The sequence below is a fragment of the Coregonus clupeaformis genome, unplaced genomic scaffold (assembly GCF_020615455.1).
Source record: "Coregonus clupeaformis isolate EN_2021a unplaced genomic scaffold, ASM2061545v1 scaf0390, whole genome shotgun sequence".
In the NCBI taxonomy this organism is placed as follows: Eukaryota; Metazoa; Chordata; class Actinopteri; order Salmoniformes; family Salmonidae; genus Coregonus; species Coregonus clupeaformis.
The window spans coordinates 352,501-375,719 of NW_025533845.1; the positions used below are offsets into that span (position 1 = coordinate 352,501).

Consider the following 23,219-nt stretch of genomic DNA (forward strand, 5'->3'; position numbering starts at 1 on the left):
ACTAGAACGGACCCTGGCCCCGACACACTGAGAGGAGAGGAAACTACTACTATTACTAGAACGGCCCCTGGCCCCGACACACTGAGAGGAGAGGAAACTACTACTATTACTAGAACGGCCCCTGGCCCCGACACACTGAGAGGAGAGGAAACTACTACTATTACTAGAACGGCCCCTGGCCCCGACACACTGAGAGGAGAGGAAACGTGATTCGTTCTAGCTTTAGAAACGTGCTCGGTGCCTAATCCGCCGTTAAACTCACCGTGAGAATGTCTGTCGTTTCACATAACGGCGTGTGAGAGGGGACAAGTGTGTGCCGGGGCCTGTGACACGGTAAACCCGGGGGGGTATTACACGGTTAAACCGGGGGTATTATTCGGTATGATTATAAGACTACAGCAACAAGGCGATAAGAGACAGGGCCGTTACAATCTGCGCTCTAGGTGGTCGAGTCAAATATAGTGAAAATGTCAAACAAAAATGTAAGTTATCCTGTTTAAAACAAGCTTTATATACTGGACATATAACATGTAAAATAACGTTATTTTAGTACCGGTATGCTAATGCATATTATTATATATATATATATATATCACTATTAAGCTACGATTTGCATTAGTCTGCGTTACTATTATTTATAGCACTGTTTTTGGGCTCTGCGGTGAAATGATTGGTATCACTTGGTAACGCTGTTGTTTTGGTGGATTTTTAGGTGGATTCAAGGTTGCCTGCCCTATAGGCCAGTGACTAGAACTCATTCTGCGGGTTCAAAAAGGGACAAAAAAGGCCTCGGTCATGTTTAACCTCTTCTTAGATCTGGGAAACACGGTGGGGGGGTGTCGCCTTTACCCGAGAGAAAAAGGAGAGCGAAAAGAGCGAGGTGACGTAAAGTCCAGAGAAAGACAAGAGGGAGGGGAGGGAGAAAAAGGGGAAGAGCCCTCGTGACCTCTCCCGCTGCTGCCCGCCATGTCACAGATGAGAGACCCAAGTTTCTCCACCGTGGCTCCTCTCACCCTGCAGAGCCCACAGCTGGTGTTATAGCCGCTTATAACCCTCTACTGCCCCCTCCACTATGCCTCTACAGTATAGCGTGTCCCTATGACCGGTTATGACCGGTGTTAGTGGTGTTTGTAGGAGCATCAGAACACGGCGGGTCAAGTTTAGTTTTTAGTCATGCTTTGTTACCACTGGCCCTGACTGTGACTGGTGGCTCTTTCAGCCCCTCCCCCTCCTCCCTCCATCCCTCCTCCCCTCCTCCCTCCATCCTCCAGGGTTATGATTAAAGACTAAACAGAAAGCAGGAAGCACACACCATGCACTAATACACACGTCACCACAACAACAACAACAAAACCTCCAGCCACACATTCTACATCAATGGGATTTAATAATAAGATGCTGCTACATGTTCCTTCTATTTAGTCAAACCCAAGTTGAAGCCTCCGCGTGGTAGCATCTCTTATAGATAAATAGGCTATAGAGGAAGAGATGGCTTTGTCACTTGACTAACTCCCAAGCACCCGGGGAAAAGGGTAGGCATGCATATAGCGGTGTAGCCTATGGGCAACTCTGAGTTTAAATATCGGTTCACGGAGAGAATGGGGCAGCGCCTGGTAACGGTACTTACTGTGCATCGCCGCGAACGGGTCGTGTTTACAGTGAATCTCCATCGTGCTGGTCTCACGGCTTGGGGGGGATGGAGGCCCCTACGGTATTAACGTCTTCACGAGCCCACCGGGTGCGCCCTTCTCTCTTGCGCTCACAACCCGAGAGTTACAAAAACCAAAAACACCAAGAAGTCGTTAAGCCACGAAAAGACTGGTCCCTCCAAAATTAGAAGAAAAAATATATATATATTTTTTTCAATAGAATACTTTTTTTGAAAGCCTAAAGCTAACGAAAAATACACCAAAAAAATGTTGTTAAAAAATTATAGAGATTGTAACTATGATAACAATTTAATAAGAATGTAATTAAAACTCAAAGGACTCCGTTTCCTTCATTGGGAGTTCAGCGGGGTCACTCACTCCAACTATCCGGCTTTGGTGCCTCCAGGGCCGGGGGAGAAAACAAATAAATCACGGTCCCAATCCCTTCAACAGGACATTTCTGATTGAAAGACGAGAAAGTCCACAAAATAATTAATAATGTGAAAGTTATTATAGAAAAAAATAGACCAAGACCGAAACGTGTTAGTCTCTTGCGCTCCCCTCGTAACAGAATCTCTGTCGCCTTCTCGGTCCGTTGGCCCTGACCCCTGAACTGTGACTGCACGGGAGAGAAGCTGCTGTCATTCACACGGAGAACAGACGGTAAACCCTGCGCCCTCTCACCGGTCTGACTCGAGCCCCCGGTTAGAATCCCTCTTGCCTCCGGTAGGAGAACAGTTCGTTAGAAATCCCCGTTATGTTGAGTGTCCAGTTGATTCAGTGGATAGAACATTGCTCCAGCAGTGACCGTTGGAAAACAACGTTAGTCTTCTCCTCAGATCCTCCGGTTCCAGAAACACTTCCTAAACTCCATCACTGTCGTCGTGGCTTCCGTGAGAGCGCGCTGGGGTGAAACTGGGAGGCACATTTTAGAGAGAGATCAAATCGAAAAGTTTTTCGAAACGAAAATGAGAAATGGAGTCAAGACAAGTGAAGTTAAATGGCTCATTATTTGAAGCCGTGAAGGGTTTTGGGGTTTCGAGTTGCTGTCCGGACTGTCGGTGTGAGCGGGAGAGCGCTGCTTGGATTCAGTTGGCTCGCTTGTTTGTAGCTCTTGAAACATACACTGTCACACATATACACATAAAATCCCAGGGATGAGTGTGTGTGTGTGTGTGTGTGTGTGTCTGTACAGGAATGTCGCTGTGTGTGGAGCAGGAAAAAAACGGTATTGTTCCTCGCGTAAACGCTCCCACCGTGAGCTCTATTCGGTTAGCTGCAGCGTGAGGAGCCACGATTGCGCACGCCGCGTTTCAGGACCTGCTCTCCTGTGGACAGCGCCCGCGCGCTAGCCCCCCATGGTCACTTACCCCACCTGTCAATCAAACCAACAACAGCCAATCACGGCCTTGTGCACCGCTCTGACGTCACGCCCAGCTACCTGATAGGATCAGGCGGGGGCCAACCGCTGATTGGTCGGTCCGAATCCTGCGGGTGAACGACTCTCGGTTCGAATTTTCCCATAGACCAATAGGCGGCCTCGCATTGCGGCGGGGGGTTCTAAGGCAGTGGGTGATCTTACGTTTTAATTTCAATTACCAAGGTGAATAACTACTGCCTTTAGAGCCTTTTGAAGTCAATTTATTCCTGTCAATATTAACCGGTAAATTAATAGAGTATTACTAAAAATGAGGCTTAGTTCTAGCCTATAATGAAAATAGCCTATAAAAATACTATTGAATTAAAAACCCGGGACCGGCTATTTAGGCCTATCCGTTTCACTCAGACCTTTTAATTTATAGAAAATATTTGCAATCGAAAAGAAGACAACAATGGTATTTGGGAAGTAATTTGCATGAACAAAACTTAGTATAAACCAACGGAGGAAAAAAAAACTACAACACCGATGTATCCTAGATACACTATTCTAGAATTAGAACCTTCACAATTCACATTAGAACGTCTGTCCGTCTGTCTCTCGGCTTGTCAGTCAGTCTGTCAGTCAGTCAGTGTTATTGGGGGGAAACAACACTTCGCCTTCCTCCTCCTCCTCCTCCTCAACAAACAAACACACCGTTTCTAGCTCCAATCTTATTAAATGTTCGCTCGAAGCCAAGGAAGGAAGGAAACCGGGCGCTATGTGAAACATGCAGCTCTTCTCATTAGGCCAAAGGGAATTGATTGGGAAAAAAGAGAGAGAGAGGGTGTAGTTAACGAAAAGCAACCGTCGCTCACGTTCTAGTTCAGAAAACTGAGCAGGATTCAATACATGCACGTCCCACCTGAGGTTCTATGAGACCACATTTTCACCCCTGAAATGAAATATTCACCGCACAAATAGCCCAAAGCGTCAACCAGATGAAACGTCGGTATTTTCTCCTTCCTCGACATTCATTCGTTCTCCCCAGCTTTGCTGATATCTAGCTATATTCATCAGTTCATCTAGTCGTCTTTAGCTCAACTGGGTAGAGCATGGCGCTTGTAACGCCAGGGTAGTGGGTTCGATCCCCGGGACCACCCATACGTAAAAAAAAGCATGCGCACATGACTGTAAGTCGCTTTGGATAAAAGCGTCTGCTAAATGGCATATTATTATTATTATTATACATCCATCAACTATCCATCTATCCATCCATCCATCCATCCCTCGCCATCCATCTACAGGCTTGTACTACACGCTGTAACTCAACACGTGTTATGTTTACACGTCCTGATACCGTTCATGGCTCCCTATAGGGCTATACAAGGCTACTAGCTAATAATAGTCGAATCATAATAATAATAATAATAATAATAATAATAATAATAGCAACAATTAGTTTATAACTATTCCACAGTTTGTGTGTATTTACATTTACATTTACGTCATTTAGCAGACGCTCTTATCCAGAGCGACTTACAAATTGGGTTATATGTAGGCAAACGTGTGCCTTAAAAAAAAATATATATATATATGTATTTCTGTCCTTGAGCTGTTCTTGTCTATTAATGTTCTGTATTATGTCGTGTTTCATGTTCTGTGTGGAGCCCAGGAAGAATAGCTGCTACTTCTGCAACAGCTAATGGGATCCTAATGAAATACCAAAATACCAATAGACAGTGGAACGATTATAACCAGTATATTTGCTGTATTGTTTAGTGTTTTAAAGTAGTAATTCATAATTCATCACTACTATCCACAAGGTGCTGTCTAACATCTACTTTTACTGTTTTACACACGCGTTTCGTCTTTAAAAGGGGCATTCTGCAGTTGCCGCATACATTTTTTTTGACTTTTGAATGAATGGTATGTGCCTATTGTTTTTGAAGACCGCAACTGTCATCCCTCGTCAGAACCCCAAATATAAGATGCTTTTACTCCAGTGTTTGTAAACAATGTAAATTGTAAACAAACTCTGTATATCCTGAAAACATGGTTAAACCTCTAGTGTTGACATCATGGGATGGTCACTCCTTGTATCCGTAGCTCTGTCTATGAATATGAGCGGGTACATTTCTCCAGCCCCATCCCTCACCTTTTTAACCGAAACAGGGGCGGGGGAATTCGCTTTGTTATTTTTTTTCAACTGCTGATTGCCAACCTTAACATTTATCTAATGCTTTATTATAAATTCATTCAACTATTTTAACCTCAATATCTTGGTTAAGAAAACCAATTCCAAAATGTTGGTCCCGGTTTACATAGCTGCCTTTACATCCCTACAGGTCCCCTGTAGCTCAGTTGGTAGAGCATGGCGCTTGCAACGCCAGGGTTGTGGGTTCGTTTCCCACAGGTTGGCCAGTATTAAAATGTATACACTCACTTAACTGTAAGTGGCTCTGGATAAGAGCGTCTGCTAAATGACTAAAATGTAAATATAGGTATACTGCGTTTGGCCTAACTGAGACAACACGTGTACATGATAAAACCATTTCAATGTGTGTTTCATATGTAGGCTACACATTTAAAAAGTAGCCTAGGTCATGTATCCGTCTGTATGTTTCTCCATCCGCTGCCATACATAGCTGCGATCATGAGGCCCTGGCTGTTTGTAACGGGTTAGATTACTAGAGGAAGTCCACAGTTACACCACCAGGGGGCGACACAACTCATGTCCACACACACAGAGAGAGAGAGAGAGAGAGAGAGAGAGAGACATGGCTTCCATCAGGGACAGGTTTTTTTCTAGAACGTTTGCATTTGATGTTGTAGGCTACTAAAACCTTCGTTGTAAAAAGGAAAATAGGTTATCCACCAAGATCCACCAAGATATTACAAGATCTTGGTCATTGCATTTCATGTTTTAAAATGTGTCCGTCAGATATTTACTTCAGATTTGTCTTGATGTTTCCAATTAAATCCAGGAAGAACCTATATATAGTCTGAGAGGTTTAGAGACAGAACACAGAGTTTCCACAATGCAGTCAACTGAACACAGACTCACCATGCAGTCAACTGAAAACACAGTCAGATCACCATGCAGTCAACTGAACACAGAGTCAGATCACCATGCAGTCAACTGAACACAGAGTCAGATCACCATGCAGTCAACTGAACACACAGTCAGATCACCATGCAGTCAACTGAACACAGAGTCAGATCACCATGCAGTCAACTGAACACAGAGTCAGTCACCATGCAGTCAGCTGAACACAGAGTCAGATCACCATGCAGTCAACTGAACACAGAGTCAGATCACCATGCAGTCAACTGAACACAGAGTCAGATCACCATGCAGTCAACTGAACACAGACTCACCATGCAGTCAGCTGAACACAGACTCACCATGCAGTCAGCTGAACACAGAGTCAGATCACCATGCAGTCAGCTGAACACGGAGTCAGATCACCATGCAGTCAACTGAACACAGAGTCAGATCACCATGCAGTCAGCTGAACACAGACTCACCATGCAGTCAACTGAACACAGAGTCAGATCACCATGCAGTCAGCTGAACACGGAGTCAGATCACCATGCAGTCAACTGAACACAGAGTCAGATCACCATGCAGTCAACTGAACACAGAGTCAGATCACCATGCAGTCAACTGAACACAGACTCACCATGCAGTCAGCTGAACACAGACTCACCATGCAGTCAGCTGAACACAGACTCACCATGCAGTCAGCTGAACACAGAGTCAGATCACCATGCAGTCAACTGAACACAGTCAGATCACCATGCAGTCAACTGAACACAGACTCACCATGCAGTCAACTGAACACAGAGTCAGATCACCATGCAGTCAACTGAACACAGAGTCAGATCACCATGCAGTCAACTGAACACAGAGTCAGATCACCATGCAGTCAACTGAACACAGAGTCAGATCACCATGCAGTCAACTGAACACAGTCAGATCACCATGCAGTCAGCTGAACACAGAGTCAGATCACCATGCAGTCAACTGAACACAGAGTCAGATCACCATGCAGTCAGCTGAACACAGACTCACCATGCAGTCAACTGAACACAGAGTCAGATCACCATGCAGTCAGCTGAACACAGAGTCAGGTCACCATGCAGTCAACTGAACACAGACTCACCATGCAGTCAGCTGAACACAGAGTCAGATCACCATGCAGTCAACTGAACACAGAGTCAGATCACCATGCAGTCAACTGAACACAGACTCACCATGCAGTCAACTGAACACAGAGTCAGATCACCATGCAGTCAGCTGAACACAGAGTCAGATCACCATGCAGTCAGCTGAACACAGAGTCAGATCACCATGCAGTCAACTGAACACAGAGTCAGATCACCATGCAGTCAACTGAACACAGAGTCAGATCACCATGCAGTCAGCTGAACACAGAGTCAGATCACCATGCAGTCAGCTGAACACAGAGTCAGATCACCATGCAGTCAGCTGAACACAGACTCACCATGCAGTCAACTGAACACAGAGTCAGATCACCATGCAGTCAACTGAACACAGACTCACCATGCAGTCAGCTGAACACAGAGTCAGATCACCATGCAGTCAACTGAACACAGTCAGATCACCATGCAGTCAACTGAACACAGACTCACCATGCAGTCAACTGAACACAGTCAGATAACCATGCAGTCAACTGAACACAGAGTCAGATCACCATGCAGTCAGCTGAACACAGACTCACCATGCAGTCAGCTGAACACAGAGTCAGATCACCATGCAGTCAGCTGAACACAGAGTCAGATCACCATGCAGTCAGCTGAACACAGACTCACCATGCAGTCAGCTGAACACAGAGTCAGATCACCATGCAGTCAACTGAACACAGACAGATCACCATGCAGTCAACTGAACACAGAGTCAGATCACCATGCAGTCAACTGAACACAGTCAGATCACCATGCAGTCAACTGAACACAGAGTCAGATCACCATGCAGTCAACTGAACACAGTCAGATCACCATGCAGTCAACTGAACACAGAGTCAGATCACCATGCAGTCAACTGAACACAGAGTCAGATCACCATGCAGTCAACTGAACACAGAGTCAGATCACCATGCAGTCAACTGAACACAGAGTCAGATCACCATGCAGTCAGCTGAACACAGACTCACCATGGAGTCAACTGAACACAGACTCACCATGCAGTCAACTGAACACAGACTCACCATGCAGTCAACTGAACACAGAGTCAGATCACCATGCAGTCAGCTGAACACAGACTCACCATGCAGTCAGCTGAACACAGACTCACCATGCAGTCAGCTGAACACAGACTCACCATGCAGTCAACTGAACACAGAGTCAGATCACCATGCAGTCAACTGAACACAGAGTCACCATGCAGTCAACTGAACACAGAGTCAGATCACCATGCAGTCAGCTGAACACAGACTCACCATGCAGTCAACCGAACACAGAGTCAGATCACCATGCAGTCAGCTGAACACAGAGTCAGATCACCATGCAGTCAGCTGAACACAGAGTCAGATCACCATGCAGTCAGCTGAACACAGAGTCAGATCACCATGCAGTCAGCTGAACACAGAGTCAGATCACCATGCAGTCAGCTGAACACAGAGTCAGATCACCATGCAGTCAGCTGAACACAGAGTCAGATCACCATGCAGTCAACTGAACACAGAGTCACCATGCAGTCAACTGAACACAGTCAGATCACCATGCAGTCAACTGAACACAGTCAGATCACCATGCAGTCAACTGAACACAGACTCACCATGCAGTCAACTGAACACAGAGTCAGATCACCATGCAGTCAGCTGAACACAGAGTCAGATCACCATGCAGTCAACTGAACACAGTCAGATCACCATGCAGTCAACTGAACACAGACTCACCATGCAGTCAACTGAACACAGAGTCAGATCACCATGCAGTCAGCTGAACACAGAGTCAGATCACCATGCAGTCAGCTGAACACAGAGTCAGATCACCATGCAGTCAACTGAACACAGAGTCACCATGCAGTCAACTGAACACAGTCAGATCACCATGCAGTCAACTGAACACAGTCAGATCACCATGCAGTCAACTGAACACAGACTCACCATGCAGTCAACTGAACACAGTCAGATCACCATGCAGTCAACTGAACACAGAGTCAGATCACCATGCAGTCAGCTGAACACAGAGTCAGATCACCATGCAGTCAACTGAACACAGTCAGATCACCATGCAGTCAACTGAACACAGACTCACCATGCAGTCAACTGAACACAGAGTCAGATCACCATGCAGTCAACTGAACACAGAGTCAGATCACCATGCAGTCAGCTGAACACAGAGTCAGATCACCATGCAGTCAACTGAACACAGTCAGATCACCATGCAGTCAGCTGAACACAGAGTCAGATCACCATGCAGTCAACTGAACACAGAGTCAGATCACCATGCAGTCAACTGAACACAGTCAGATCACCATGCAGTCAACTGAACACAGAGTCAGATCACCATGCAGTCAACTGAACACAGAGTCAGATCACCATGCAGTCAACTGAACACAGTCAGATCACCATGCAGTCAGCTGAACACAGAGTCAGACCACCATGCAGTCAACTGAACACAGTCAGATCACCATGCAGTCAACTGAACACAGACTCACCATGCAGTCAACTGAACACAGAGTCAGATCACCATGCAGTCAGCTGAACACAGAGTCAGATCACCATGCAGTCAACTGAACACAGAGTCAGATCACCATGCAGTCAACTGAACACAGAGTCAGATCACCATGCAGTCAACTGAACACAGAGTCAGATCACCATGCAGTCAACTGAACACAGAGTCAGATCACCATGCAGTCAACTGAACACAGTCAGATCACCATGCAGTCAACTGAACACAGACTCACCATGCAGTCAACTGAACACAGAGTCAGATCACCATGCAGTCAACTGAACACAGAGTCAGATCACCATGCAGTCAACTGAACACAGTCAGATCACCATGCAGTCAACTGAACACAGACTCACCATGCAGTCAACTGAACACAGAGTCAGATCACCATGCAGTCAACTGAACACAGTCAGATCACCATGCAGTCAACTGAACACAGACTCACCATGCAGTCAACTGAACACAGAGTCAGATCACCATGCAGTCAACTGAACACAGTCAGATCACCATGCAGTCAACTGAACACAGAGTCAGATCACCATGCAGTCAACTGAACACAGACTCACCATGCAGTCAGCTGAACACAGAGTCAGATCACCATGCAGTCAGCTGAACACAGAGTCAGATCACCATGCAGTCAACTGAACACAGTCAGATCACCATGCAGTCAGCTGAACACAGAGTCAGATCACCATGCAGTCAGCTGAACACAGACTCACCATGCAGTCAGCTGAACACAGACTCACCATGCAGTCAGCTGAACACAGAGTCAGATCACCATGCAGTCAGCTGAACACAGAGTCAGATCACCATGCAGTCAGCTGAACACAGTCAGATCACCATGCAGTCAACTGAACACAGACTCACCATGCAGTCAGCTGAACACAGAGTCAGATCACCATGCAGTAAACTGAACACAGAGTCAGATCACCATGCAGTCAACTGAACACGGTCAGATCACCATGCAGTCAACTGAACACAGAGTCAGATCACCATGCAGTCAGCTGAACACAGAGTCAGATCACCATGCAGTCAGCTGAACACAGAGTCAGATCACCATGCAGTCAACTGAACACAGTCAGATCACCATGCAGTCAACTGAACACAGAGTCAGATCACCATGCAGTCAACTGAACACAGTCAGATCACCATGCAGTCAACTGAACACAGACTCACCATGCAGTCAACTGAACACAGAGTCAGATCACCATGCAGTCAACTGAACACAGAGTCAGATCACCATGCAGTCAACTGAACACAGTCAGATCACCATGCAGTCAACTGAACACAGACTCACCATGCAGTCAGCTGAACACAGAGTCAGACCACCATGCAGTCAACTGAACACAGTCAGATCACCATGCAGTCAACTGAACACAGACTCACCATGCAGTCAACTGAACACAGAGATCACCATGCAGTCAACTGAACACAGTCAGATCACCATGCAGTCAACTGAACACAGAGTCAGATCACCATGCAGTCAACTGAACACAGAGTCAGATCACCATGCAGTCAACTGAACACAGAGTCAGATCACCATGCAGTCAACTGAACACAGAGTCAGATCACCATGCAGTCAGCTGAACACAGAGTCAGATCACCATGCAGTCAACTGAACACAGAGTCAGATCACCATGCAGTCAGCTGAACACAGACTCACCATGCAGTCAACTGAACACAGAGTCAGATCACCATGCAGTCAGCTGAACACAGAGTCAGGTCACCATGCAGTCAACTGAACACAGACTCACCATGCAGTCAGCTGAACACAGAGTCAGATCACCATGCAGTCAACTGAACACAGAGTCAGATCACCATGCAGTCAACTGAACACGGTCAGATCACCATGCAGTCAACTGAACACAGAGTCAGATCACCATGCAGTCAACTGAACACAGAGTCAGATCACCATGCAGTCAGCTGAACACAGACTCACCATGCAGTCAACTGAACACAGAGTCAGATCCCCATGCAGTCAACTGAACACAGTCAGATCACCATGCAGTCTGGTGAAGAACAATGCCTTTTCCAGCATGATGGAGCACCTTGCCATAAGGCAAAAGTGATAACTAAGTGGCTCGGGGAACAAAACATTCGAAATGTTGGGTCCATGGCCAGGAAACTCCCCAGATCTTAATCCCATTGAGAACTTGTGGTCAATCCTCAAGAGGCGGGTGGACAAACAAAAACCCACAAATTCTGACAAACTCCAAGCACTGATTATGCAAGAATGGGCTGCCATCGGTCAGGATGTGGCCCAGAAGTTAATTGACAGCATGCCAGGGCGGATTGCAGAGGTCTTGAAAAAGAAGGGTCAACACTGCAAATATTGACACTATGCATAAAGTTAATGTAATTGTCAATAAAAGCCTTTGACACTTATGGAATGCTTGTAATTATACTTCAGTATACCATAGAGAGCTGGGTATAGATGGTTTAGAGAGAGAGCTGGGTATAGATGGTTTAGAGATAGAGAGAGAGCTGGGTATAGATGGTTTAGAGATAGAGAGCTGGGTATAGATGGTTTAGAGAGAGAGAGCTGGGTATAGATGGTTTAGAGATAGAGAGAGAGCTGGGTATAGATGGTTTAGAGAGAGAGAGCTGGGTATAGATGGTTTAGAGATAGAGAGAGAGCTGGGTATAGATGGTTTAGATAGAGAGAGCTGGGTATAGATGGTTTAGAGATAGATGGAGAGCTGGGTATAGAAGGTTTAGAGAGAGAGAGCTGGGTATAGATGGTTTAGAGATAGAGAGAGAGCTGGGTATAGATGGTTTAGAGAGAGAGAGCTGGGTATAGATGGTTTAGAGATAGAGAGAGAGCTGGGTATAGATGGTTTAGATAGAGAGAGCTGGGTATAGATGGTTTAGAGATAGAGAGAGAGCTGGGTATAGATGGTTTAGAGATAGAGAGAGAGTTGGGTATAGATGATTTAGAGATAGAGAGAGAGCTGGGTATAGATGGTTAAGAGATAGAGAGAGAGCTGGGTATAGATGGTTTAGAGATAGAGAGAGAGCTGGGTATAGATGGTTTAGAGATAGAGAGAGAGTTGGGTATAGATGATTTAGAGATAGAGAGAGAGCTGGGTATAGATGGTTTAGAGATAGATAGATAGCTGGGTATAGATGGTTTAGAGATAGAGAGAGAGCTGGGTATAGATGGTTTAGAGATAGAGAGAGAGCTGGGTATAGATGGTTTAGAGATAGAGAGAGAGTTGGGTATAGATGATTTAGAGATAGAGAGAGAGCTGGGTATAGATGGTTAAGAGATAGAGAGAGAGCTGGGTGTAGATGGTTTAGAGAGAGAGCTGGGTATAGATGGTTTAGAGATAGAGAGAGAGCTGGGTATAGATGGTTTAGAGATAGATAGAGAGCTGGGTATAGATGGTTTAGAGATAGAGAGAGAGCTGGGTATAGATGGTTTAGAGATAGATAGAGAGCTGGGTATAGATGGTTTAGAGATAGAGAGCTGGGTATAGATGGTTTAGAGATAGCTAGAGAGCTGGGTATAGATGGTTTAGAGATAGAGAGCTGGGTATAGATGGTTTAGAGATAGAGAGAGAGCTGGGTATAGATGGTTTAGAGATAGATAGAGAGCTGGGTATATATGGTTTAGAGATAGAGAGAGAGCTGGGTATAGATGGTTTAGAGATAGAGAGAGAGCTGGGTATAGATGGTTTAGAGATAGAGAGAGAGCTGGGTATAGATGGTTTAGAGATAGATAGAGAGCTGGGTATAGATGGTTAAGAGATAGATAGAGAGCTGGGTATAGATGCTTTAGAGATAGATAGAGAGCTGGGTATAGATGGTTTAGAGATAGAGAGAGAGCTGGGTATAGATGGTTTAGAGATAGAGAGAGAGCTGGGTATAGATGGTTTACAGATAGAGAGAGAGCTGGGTATAGATGGTTTAGAGATAGAGAGAGAGCTGGGTATAGATGGTTTAGAGATAGATAGAGAGCTGGGTATAGATGGTTTAGAGATAGATAGAGAGCTGGGTATAGATGGTTTAGAGATAGAGAGAGAGCTGGGTATAGATGGTTTAGAGATAGATAGAGAGCTGGGTATAGATGGTTTAGAGATAGAGAGAGAGCTGGGTATAGATGGTTTAGAGATAGAGAGAGAGCTGGGTATAGATGGTTTAGAGATAGAGAGAGAGCTGGGTATAGATGGTTTAGAGATAGAGAGAGAGCTGGGTATAGATGGTTTAGAGATAGATAGAGAGCTGGGTATAGATGGTTTAGAGATAGAGAGCTGGGTATAGATGGTTTAGAGATAGCTAGAGAGCTGGGTATAGATGGTTTAGAGATAGATAGTGAGCTGGGTATAGATGGTTTAGAGATAGATAGAGAGCTGGGTATAGATGGTTTAGAGATAGAGAGAGAGCTGGGTATAGATGGTTTAGAGATAGAGAGAGAGCTGGGTATAGATGGTTTAGAGATAGAGAGAGAGCTGGGTATAGATGGTTTAGAGATAGAGAGAGAGCTGGGTATAGATGGTTTAGAGATAGATAGAGAGCTGGGTATAGATGGTTTAGAGATAGAGAGCTGGGTATAGATGGTTTAGAGATAGCTAGAGAGCTGGGTATAGATGGTTTAGAGATAGATAGAGAGTTGGGTATAGATGGTTTAGAGATAGAGAGAGAGCTGGGTATAGATGGTTTAGAGATAGAGAGAGAGCTGGGTATAGATGGTTTAGAGATAGAGAGAGAGCTGGGTATAGATGGTTTAGAGATAGAGAGAGAGCTGGGTATAGATGGTGTAGATAGAGAGCTGGGTATAGATGGTTTAGAGATATATAGAGAGCTGGGTATAGATGGTTTAGAGATAGATAGAGAGCTGGGTATAGATGGTTTAGAGATAGAGAGAGAGTTGGGTATAGATGGTTTAGAGATAGATAGAGAGCTGGGTATAGATGGTTTAGAGATAGAGAGAGAGCTGGGTATAGATGGTGTAGATAGAGAGCTGGGTATAGATGGTTTAGAGATATATAGAGAGCTGGGTATAGATGGTTTAGAGATAGATAGAGAGCTGGGTATAGATGGTTTAGAGATAGAGAGAGAGCTGGGTATAGATGGTTTAGAGATAGATAGAGAGCTGGGTATAGATGGTTTAGAGATAGAGAGAGAGCTGGGTATAGATGGTTTAGAGATAGAGAGCTGGGTATAGATGGTTTAGAGATAGATAGAGAGCTGGGTATAGATGGTTTAGAGATAGAGAGAGAGCTGGGTATAGATGGTTTAGAGACAGAGAGAGAGCTGGGTATAGATGGTTTAGAGATAGAGAGAGAGCTGGGTATAGATGGTTTAGAGATAGAGAGAGAGCTGGGTATAGATGGTTTAGAGATAGAGAGAGAGCTGGGTATAGATGGTTTAGAGATAGAGAGAGAAGCTGGGTATAGATGGTTTAGAGATAGATAGAGAGCTGGGTATAGATGGTTTAGAGATAGATAGAGAGCTGGGTATAGATGGTTTAGAGATAGAGAGAGAGCTGGGTATAGATGGTTTGAGATAGATGAGAGCTGGGTATAGATGGTTTAGAGATAGATAGAGAGCTGGGTATAGATGGTTTAGTAGATAGAGAGCTGGGTATAGATGGTTTAGAGATAGAGAGAGAGCTGGGTATAGATGGTTTAGAGATAGAGAGAGAGCTGGGTATAGATGGTTAGTAGATAGAGAGCTGGGTATAGATGGTTTAGAGATAGATAGAGAGCTGGGTATAGATGGTTTAGAGATAGATAGAGAGCTGGGTATAGATGGTTTAGAGATAGAGAGCTGGGTATAGATGGTTTAGAGATAGAGAGAGAGCTGGGTATAGGTGGTTTAGAGATAGATAGAGAGCTGGGTATAGATGGTTTAGAGATAGAGAGCTGGGTATAGATGGTTTAGAGATAGAGAGAGAGCTGGGTATAGATGGTTTAGAGATAGAGAGAGAGCTGGGTATAGATGGTTTAGAGATAGATAGAGAGCTGGGTATAGATGGTTTAGAGATAGATAGAGAGCTGGGTATAGATGGTTTAGAGATAGATAGAGAGCTGGGTATAGATGGTTTAGAGATAGATAGAGAGCTGGGTATAGATGGTTTAGAGATAGATAGAGAGCTGGGTATAGATGGTTTAGAGATAGATAGAGAGCTGGGTATAGATGGTTTAGAGATAGAGAGAGAGCTGGGTATAGATGGTTTAGAGATAGATAGAGAGCTGGGTATAGATGGTTTAGAGATAGAGAGAGAGCTGGGTATAGATGGTTTAGAGATAGAGAGAGAGCTGGGTATAGATGGTTTAGAGATAGAGAGCTGGGTATAGATGGTTTAGAGATAGAGAGAGAGCTGGGTATAGATGGTTTAGAGATAGATAGAGAGCTGGGTATAGATGGTTTAGAGATAGATAGAGAGCTGGGTATAGATGGTTTAGAGATAGATAGAGAGCTGGGTATAGATGGTTTAGAGATAGATAGAGCTGGGTATAGATGGTTTAGAGATAGAGAGCTGGGTATAGATGGTTTAGAGATAGAGAGAGAGCTGGGTATAGGTGGTTTAGAGATAGATAGAGAGCTGGGTATAGATGGTTTAGAGATAGAGAGCTGGGTATAGATGGTTTAGAGATAGAGAGAGAGCTGGGTATAGATGGTTTAGAGATAGAGAGAGAGCTGGGTATAGATGGTTTAGAGATAGATAGAGAGCTGGGTATAGATGGTTTAGAGATAGATAGAGAGCTGGTTATAGATGGTTTAGAGATAGATAGAGAGCTGGGTATAGATGGTTTAGAGATAGATAGAGAGCTGGGTATAGATGGTTTAGAGATAGATAGAGAGCTGGGTATAGATGGTTTAGAGAGAGATAGAGAGCTGGGTATAGATGGTTTAGAGATAGATAGAGAGCTGGGTATAGATGGTTTAGAGATAGATAGAGAGCTGGGTATAGATGGTTTAGAGATAGAGAGAGAGCTGGGTATAGATGGTTTAGAGATAGAGAGAGAGCTGGGTATAGATAGTTTAGAGAGAGAGCTGGGTATAGATGGTTTAGAGATAGAGAGAGAGCTGGGTATAGATGGTTTAGAGATAGATAGAGAGCTGGGTATATATGGTTTAGAGATAGAGAGCTGGGTATAGATGGTTTAGAGATAGATAGAGCTGGGTATAGATGGTTTAGAGATAGAGAGAGAGCTGGGTGTAGATGGTTTAGAGATAGATAGAGAGCTGGTTATAGATGGTTTAGAGATAGATAGAGAGCTGGGTATAGATGGTTTAGAGATAGATAGAGAGCTGGGTATAGATGGTTTAGAGATAGATAGAGAGCTGGTTATAGATGGTTTAGAGATAGATAGAGAGCTGGGTATAGATGGTTTAGAGATAGATAGAGAGCTGGGTATAGATGGTTTAGAGATAGATAGAGAGCTGGGTATAGATGGTTTAGAGATAGATAGAGAGCTGGTTATAGATGGTTTAGAGATAGATAGAGAGCTGGGTATAGATGGTTTAGAGATAGATAGAGAGCTGGGTATAGATGGTTTAGAGATAGATAGAGAGCTGGTTATAGATGGTTTAGAGATAGATAGAGAGCTGGGTATAGATGGTTTAGAGATAGATAGAGAGCTGGGTATAGATGGTTTAGAGATAGATAGAGAGCTGGGTATAGATGGTTTAGAGATAGATAGAGAGCTGGGTATAGATGGTTTAGAGATAGATAGAGAGCTGGGTATATATGGTTTAGAGATAGATAGAGAGCTGGGTATAGATGGTTTAGAGATAGATAGAGAGCTGGGTATAGATGGTTTAGAGATAGATAGAGAGCTGGGTATAGATGGTTTAGAGATAGATAGAGAGCTGGGTATAGATGGTTTAGAGATAGATAGAGAGCTGGGTATAGATGGTTTAGAGATAGATAGAGAGCTGGGTATAGATGGTTTAGAGATAGAGAGAGAGCTGGGTATAGATGGTTTAGAGATAGAGAGAGAGCTGGGTATAGATGGTTTAGAGATAGAGAGAGAGCTGGGTATAGATGGTTTAGAGATAGAGAGAGAGCTGGGTATAGATGGTTTAGAGATAGATAGAGAGCTGGGTATAGATGGTTTAGAGATAGATAGAGAGCTGGGTATAGATGGTTTAGAGATAGATAGAGAGCTGGGTATAGATGGTTTAGAGATAGATAGAGAGCTGGGTATAGATGGTTTAGAGATAGAGAGAGAGCTGGGTATAGATGGTTTAGATAGAGAGAGAGAGCTGGGTATAGATGGTTTAGAGATAGAGAGAGAGCTGGGTATAGATGGTTTAGAGATAGATAGAGAGCTGGGTATAGATGGTTTAGATATAGAGAGAGAGCTGGGTATAGATGGTTTAGAGATAGATAGAGAGCTGGGTATAGATGGTTTAGAGATAGAGAGCTGGGTATAGATGGTTTAGAGATAGAGAGCTGGGTATAGATGGTTTAGAGATAGAGAGAGAGCTGGGTATAGATGGTTTAGAGATAGAGAGCTGGGTATAGATGGTTTAGAGATAGAGAGAGAGCTGGGTATAGATGGTTTAGAGATAGAGAGAGAGCTGGGTATAGATGGTTTAGAGATAGATAGAGAGCTGGGTATAGATGGTTTAGAGATAGAGAGAGAGCTGGGTATAGATGGTTTAGAGATAGAGAGAGAGCTGGGTATAGATGGTTTAGAGATAGAGAGAGAGCTGGGTATATATGGTTTAGAGATAGAGACTGTGAATAATTGTCATTAAGATTCTACCAACTTTGCATAACTCATAGGGCAACATACATTGAGTGTACAAAACATTATGAACACCTGCTCTTTCCACAGACTGACCAGGTGAATCCAGGTGAAAGCTATGATCCCTTATTGATGTCACATGTTAAATCCACTTCAATCCGTGTATATGAAGGGGAGGAGACAGGTTAAAGAAGGATTTTTGAGACAATTGAGACACGGATTGTGTATGTGTGCCATTCAGAGGGTGAATGGGCAAGACAAAAAATGTGCCTTTGAACGGGGTATGGTAGTAGGTGCCAGGCACGCCGGTTTGTGTCAAGAACTGCAACGCTGCTGGGGGTTTTCACACTCACCAGTTTCCCTTGTGTATCAAGAATGGTCCACCACCCAAAGGACATCCAACCACCTCTTGGAAGGCCATTCTGGTGTGTCTTTGGCATTAACAATACAACTCTATCCCAGGGTTAAGTTTTCAGAAGACTGAGGCGGGTTTTCCTCCAACTGTGGTGGCAGCATCCTGTTATGGGTATGCTTGTCACCGCCAGGGACTGGGAAGTTAGGATCAAAATAAAATATGAAAGGAGCAAAACCCAGGTAAAAAAGTTAGAAGAAAACCCACCTCAGTCTTCTGAAAACCTAACCCTGGGATCGTTTTATTTTTCAGTGAGACAATTACACATGTGTTTATGAAAAAGTACCACCAGAATAGCTTTCCAAGAGGTGTTGAGGGCTCCTGAGTGGTCTAGTCTCAGTCCTGATTTTTAAATCTGCTTAAAAAATCAGATACAAGGTTTAAATATCGTCGTCCATCAATGATCCCCAACCAAATGTACTGAGCTTGAGCCATTTTGACAAAAATGGTGGATATGTGTTGCCCTGAGAGTTGTGCGGAAGTTGGTAGAATCTTAATGAAAATGATTCACAGCTGTAATGGCGGCAACAGGTGCTTCCACTCGGGGGGGGGACGACTTATCCAATGATGATACTGTATTTCCGTATTTTCTTTCTTAATTTTGAAAATGTTCTAGAACTTTTCACTTTGAGGAGTAGGTTGTGTAGATCTTTAGTAAAAAAAAAATATATATATAATTTAATCCCTTTTTAGATTACATTTTAAGACAGCAAAAAAAGTTCAAGCGGGTGAAGACTTTTCTATAGGCACGGGTATGTTACTCGCGATGGTATCTTGAGATTGTCACGTAGCCTACAGATTGACAGCTATTGTGGCAAACGTTTTAATTGGGATATTTACAGCAGTTTTAAATGGTTATATAAAGGGATAGTAAGTGACTATTACGGGTTATATTTCCCCGGGTTTTATCTGTCGTCCCAAACGGTATCCTATTTCCTATATTTTACACTACTTTAGACCAGGGCCCATAGGGACATAGGGAATGCGTGACTGCCATTTGGAAGTCACGTATGGACAAACTGAAAGAATGCCAGCTATGGCGTGAATATGCCTGTTGTGGTGATAATACAACCTGATTATATAACATAATATCAATAGAGAGGCACGTGTACGTTTTTGTTTGATTATTTGAGCAACACAGTGAGCAACATCGGTTGAAAGACGTATTTTTTTTCAACGTCTTTGTTCTCAATAAGGATATGGCGGCAAACATAACAAACTGACATGGGGTACGACGAGGAAATATAATGGGACACATTCAGCTAGGCTCTTTAGAGTCTTAACCACTCAAAGCAGCGAAGAAGACCCTAAACTAATGAAATATCAATCGAATATCATTACAACCAGTTTATACACTTTCATAACTTCTTTCGCAACGTCCCATATGCTCTTGAAAGGAAACTATATACGAGCCATATAGTACCTGAATAGCTGTTATGTGTCCCGTTATAATTCCTCGTTGACTCTGCCTGCATTTGGCCTCTGAAAAAAGCTGTCCAAAGTTCCGTGTTTAGACCCAAGCACAAGCCTGAAGAAATCACATTTTCAATTGTATTATTTTCGGATGTTTTTTTTTTAAATTATTATTTCTGTCCTCATTCTCCCGCCAAGTCTATAGGCCTATACAAGCTTTCACAGATATTCCCCCGGAAATAAAAATAAATAAATCAACTAAAACTGCCGTTCCTTATCCTCGTCTCTTAGTCCTCCGATTAGCAAATTAAATACATAAAGCAATTAAAAAAAACACCCAACACAGCCAAATCATGTATACAAATGATTGTTGCTTTAGGCTGGGGATATTTGGGAGAGGAGAACTAACTTCTATCACGATACGGTGAGTTTATTCCAAGACGTTCTGACTTATTACCATAATTCATTACCTCTATCCCAGTCAGAACAGGGGGATTGAGAGGGGGAGAAGAAAGAGAGGAGGGGAGGGGGTGCTTCTTTAAAAAGTGGTTGGGACGTGATCATCATCGGAGGCAGAAAATTCGAGGCAGAATTGTTGTTTGGTTTTAGTTCCATCCATTCCATTTCCCCTTTACTTTCTTTTTTACTTCCGCCAAGTTCTCTGTCTCTCTCTCTGTCTCTCTCTCTCTGTCTCTCTCTCTCTCTCTCTCTCTCTCTCTCTCTCTCTCTCTCTCTCTCTCTCTCTCTCTCTCTCTCTCTCTCTCTCTCTCTCTCTCTCTCTCTCTCTCTCTCTCTCTCTCTCTCTCTCTCTCTCTCTCTCTCTCTCTCTCTCTCTCTCTCTCTCTCTCTCTCTCTCTCTCTCTCTCTCTCTCTCTCTCTCTCTCTCTCTCTCTGTCTCTCTCTCTCTCTCTCTCTCTCTCTCTCTCTCTCTCTCTCTCTCTCCCTCTCTCTCTCTCTCTCTCTCTCTCTCTCTCTCTCTCTCTCTCTCTCTCTCTCTCTCTCTCTGCTCTCTCTCTCTCTCTCTCTCTGTCTCTCTCTCTCTCTCTCTCTCTCTCTCTCTCTCTCTCTCTCTGTCTCTCTCTCTCTCTCTCTCTCTCTCTCTCTCTCTCTCTCTCTCTCTCTCTCTCTCTCTCTCTCTCTCTCTCTCTCTCTCTCTCTCTCTCTCTCTCTCTCTCTCTCTCTCTCTCTCTCTCTCTCTCTCTCTCTCTCTCTCTCTCTCTCTCTCTCTCTCTCTCTCTCTCTCTCTCTCTCTCGGTTTTTGGGTGTGTGAGCCCCCGAACGAAAAAGCAATGAAAAATTAACAGCGCATGTTAACTCCGCTCTCCTTTATTACACGCCCGCGTGACTGTCAACATAATGAGAAAAAGCGCGCCATATCTCTCCGCTTTTAAGTTTGCATTCGTTTATTTAAAAAATAAATAAAGGCGTAACTAATAAATACAGTATAGCCTATATGTCACTAACAGGAAAGGGAACGGCTTGAGCATTTAAAAAAAAACACGGGTCACCATTCCAACCAAGCGTGTATAGGCCTAGGCAACATCTTCGCGTTGACGTAAGAACATGTTCCTACAAGTAGGATCAATTCCACTAATATTCCTGCATGTGAGTATAGTTACCCAGGAGAACGCTAGCTTGATGATATGCAATCGAAGATATTGTCCGTTGCTGTGCTGTTTCATTGCATGCATCCCAACTGGTAGGCACTCCACAGTGAGTGAATAGGGGGGCCATTTGAGACAGAACCAGTGTGTGACCTTTCGTTTTGACTCTGAATAATATCTACTCAAGTCTGTCAATAAAATCGTCAAATAGAAACGTTAAGGATAGCTTTGGAGTTTTGTATTTCACGATTTGCGGTGGTATTTCGTGATATATGTCTACACAAAATAAATATTTGTGGGACACGTTTTACATAGGGGTTAAACTGAAGGCAACAGAACAAACATTCGTATACGTTGTCTTCTGGTTCGTCCTTATCAAAGGTTAGTTGTTCTGAGAGAAAAAAAAAAAGACATTCCTCCCTTCACGTTCCTCTTGGACTTCCGGGTCTGTAACCTATACCCTGCCGACGGTATAAAGCACGAATCCCGCTACCGGTGGGGAGTGAGTAACAGAGTAACGTGATCACGGTAACCCTACTTCAATAGACTGCATGCGCGCTTTAAACAATTCTATAAATTATTTCACGGGTCAAGAGACGGCGGCGGCGGGGACGCGCACGATCACACACGCCCGCGCGCACAGAGCGTTGCCAGCGATCCTGTCAATCACAGAGAGAATATGTGTGTGCGTGCCTATATGTGTGTGTGTGTGACCGACCGGGACCATTTGGTCCAGACAGAACCTACATTTACATTTACGTCATTTAGCAGACGCTCTTATCCAGAGCGACTTACAAATTGGAACCCAGGGGGTCTGAACTTGTGACCCTTGGGATGAAATGGACCCTTTCCAAACCCGGGGGATTGGCTCCATGAGAGGGGCTGAGAGCCAGCTATCATGACCTCCATACAGGTAACTGCCAAAATAAAAGGAAACACCAACATAACATCTTTAATAGGCAAGCTCTCTCAGTCTCACTGCGGAATTAGACGTTCATCCTCATTCTCCAAACATTAAAATGTCGAAGTTGCTCCAAACGTCACATTTCGACGTGTTTTTTGTTGCTCCTGCTACTCTGTATCGCGGGGCCACCACAAGCTAGAACAGCTTCAATGCGCCTTGGCATTGATCCCACTCTGGATCTCTATTGGAGGGATGCGACACCGTTCTTCCACGATACATTCCATCATTTGGTGTTCTGTTGATTTGTGGTGGAGAAGGCAATGGCATATGGTTTACATCGTTTTTATGTTAATCAAACCCCTTCAGTGACCACTCGTGCCCTGTGGATGGGGGCATTGCATCGTATGGGGGCATAGCCATAGTAGCAAACTAATGGCCAAAATAATGGCCTGCCCAGCAATTTTATACATGAC

General features: G+C 44.1%; 1 protein-coding gene across 2 annotated transcripts in view; it reads right to left on the reverse strand.

The window, feature by feature from the left end:
* Window positions 1-23,219, reverse strand: part of pax5 (paired box 5) — a 106,186-nt gene that overhangs the window by 77,455 nt on the left and 5,512 nt on the right. The window contains exon 1 of one of the 2 annotated variants that reach the window (XM_045215195.1): window positions 1,628-2,960. The exons of the other annotated variant lie outside the window; for it this stretch is intronic. Coding sequence (XP_045071130.1) covers window positions 1,628-1,670 — 43 coding nt within the window. The 5' untranslated portion in view covers window positions 1,671-2,960. Of the gene's footprint in view, window positions 1-1,627; window positions 2,961-23,219 lie in introns of those variants that run through there. 2 annotated transcript variants of the gene reach the window in all.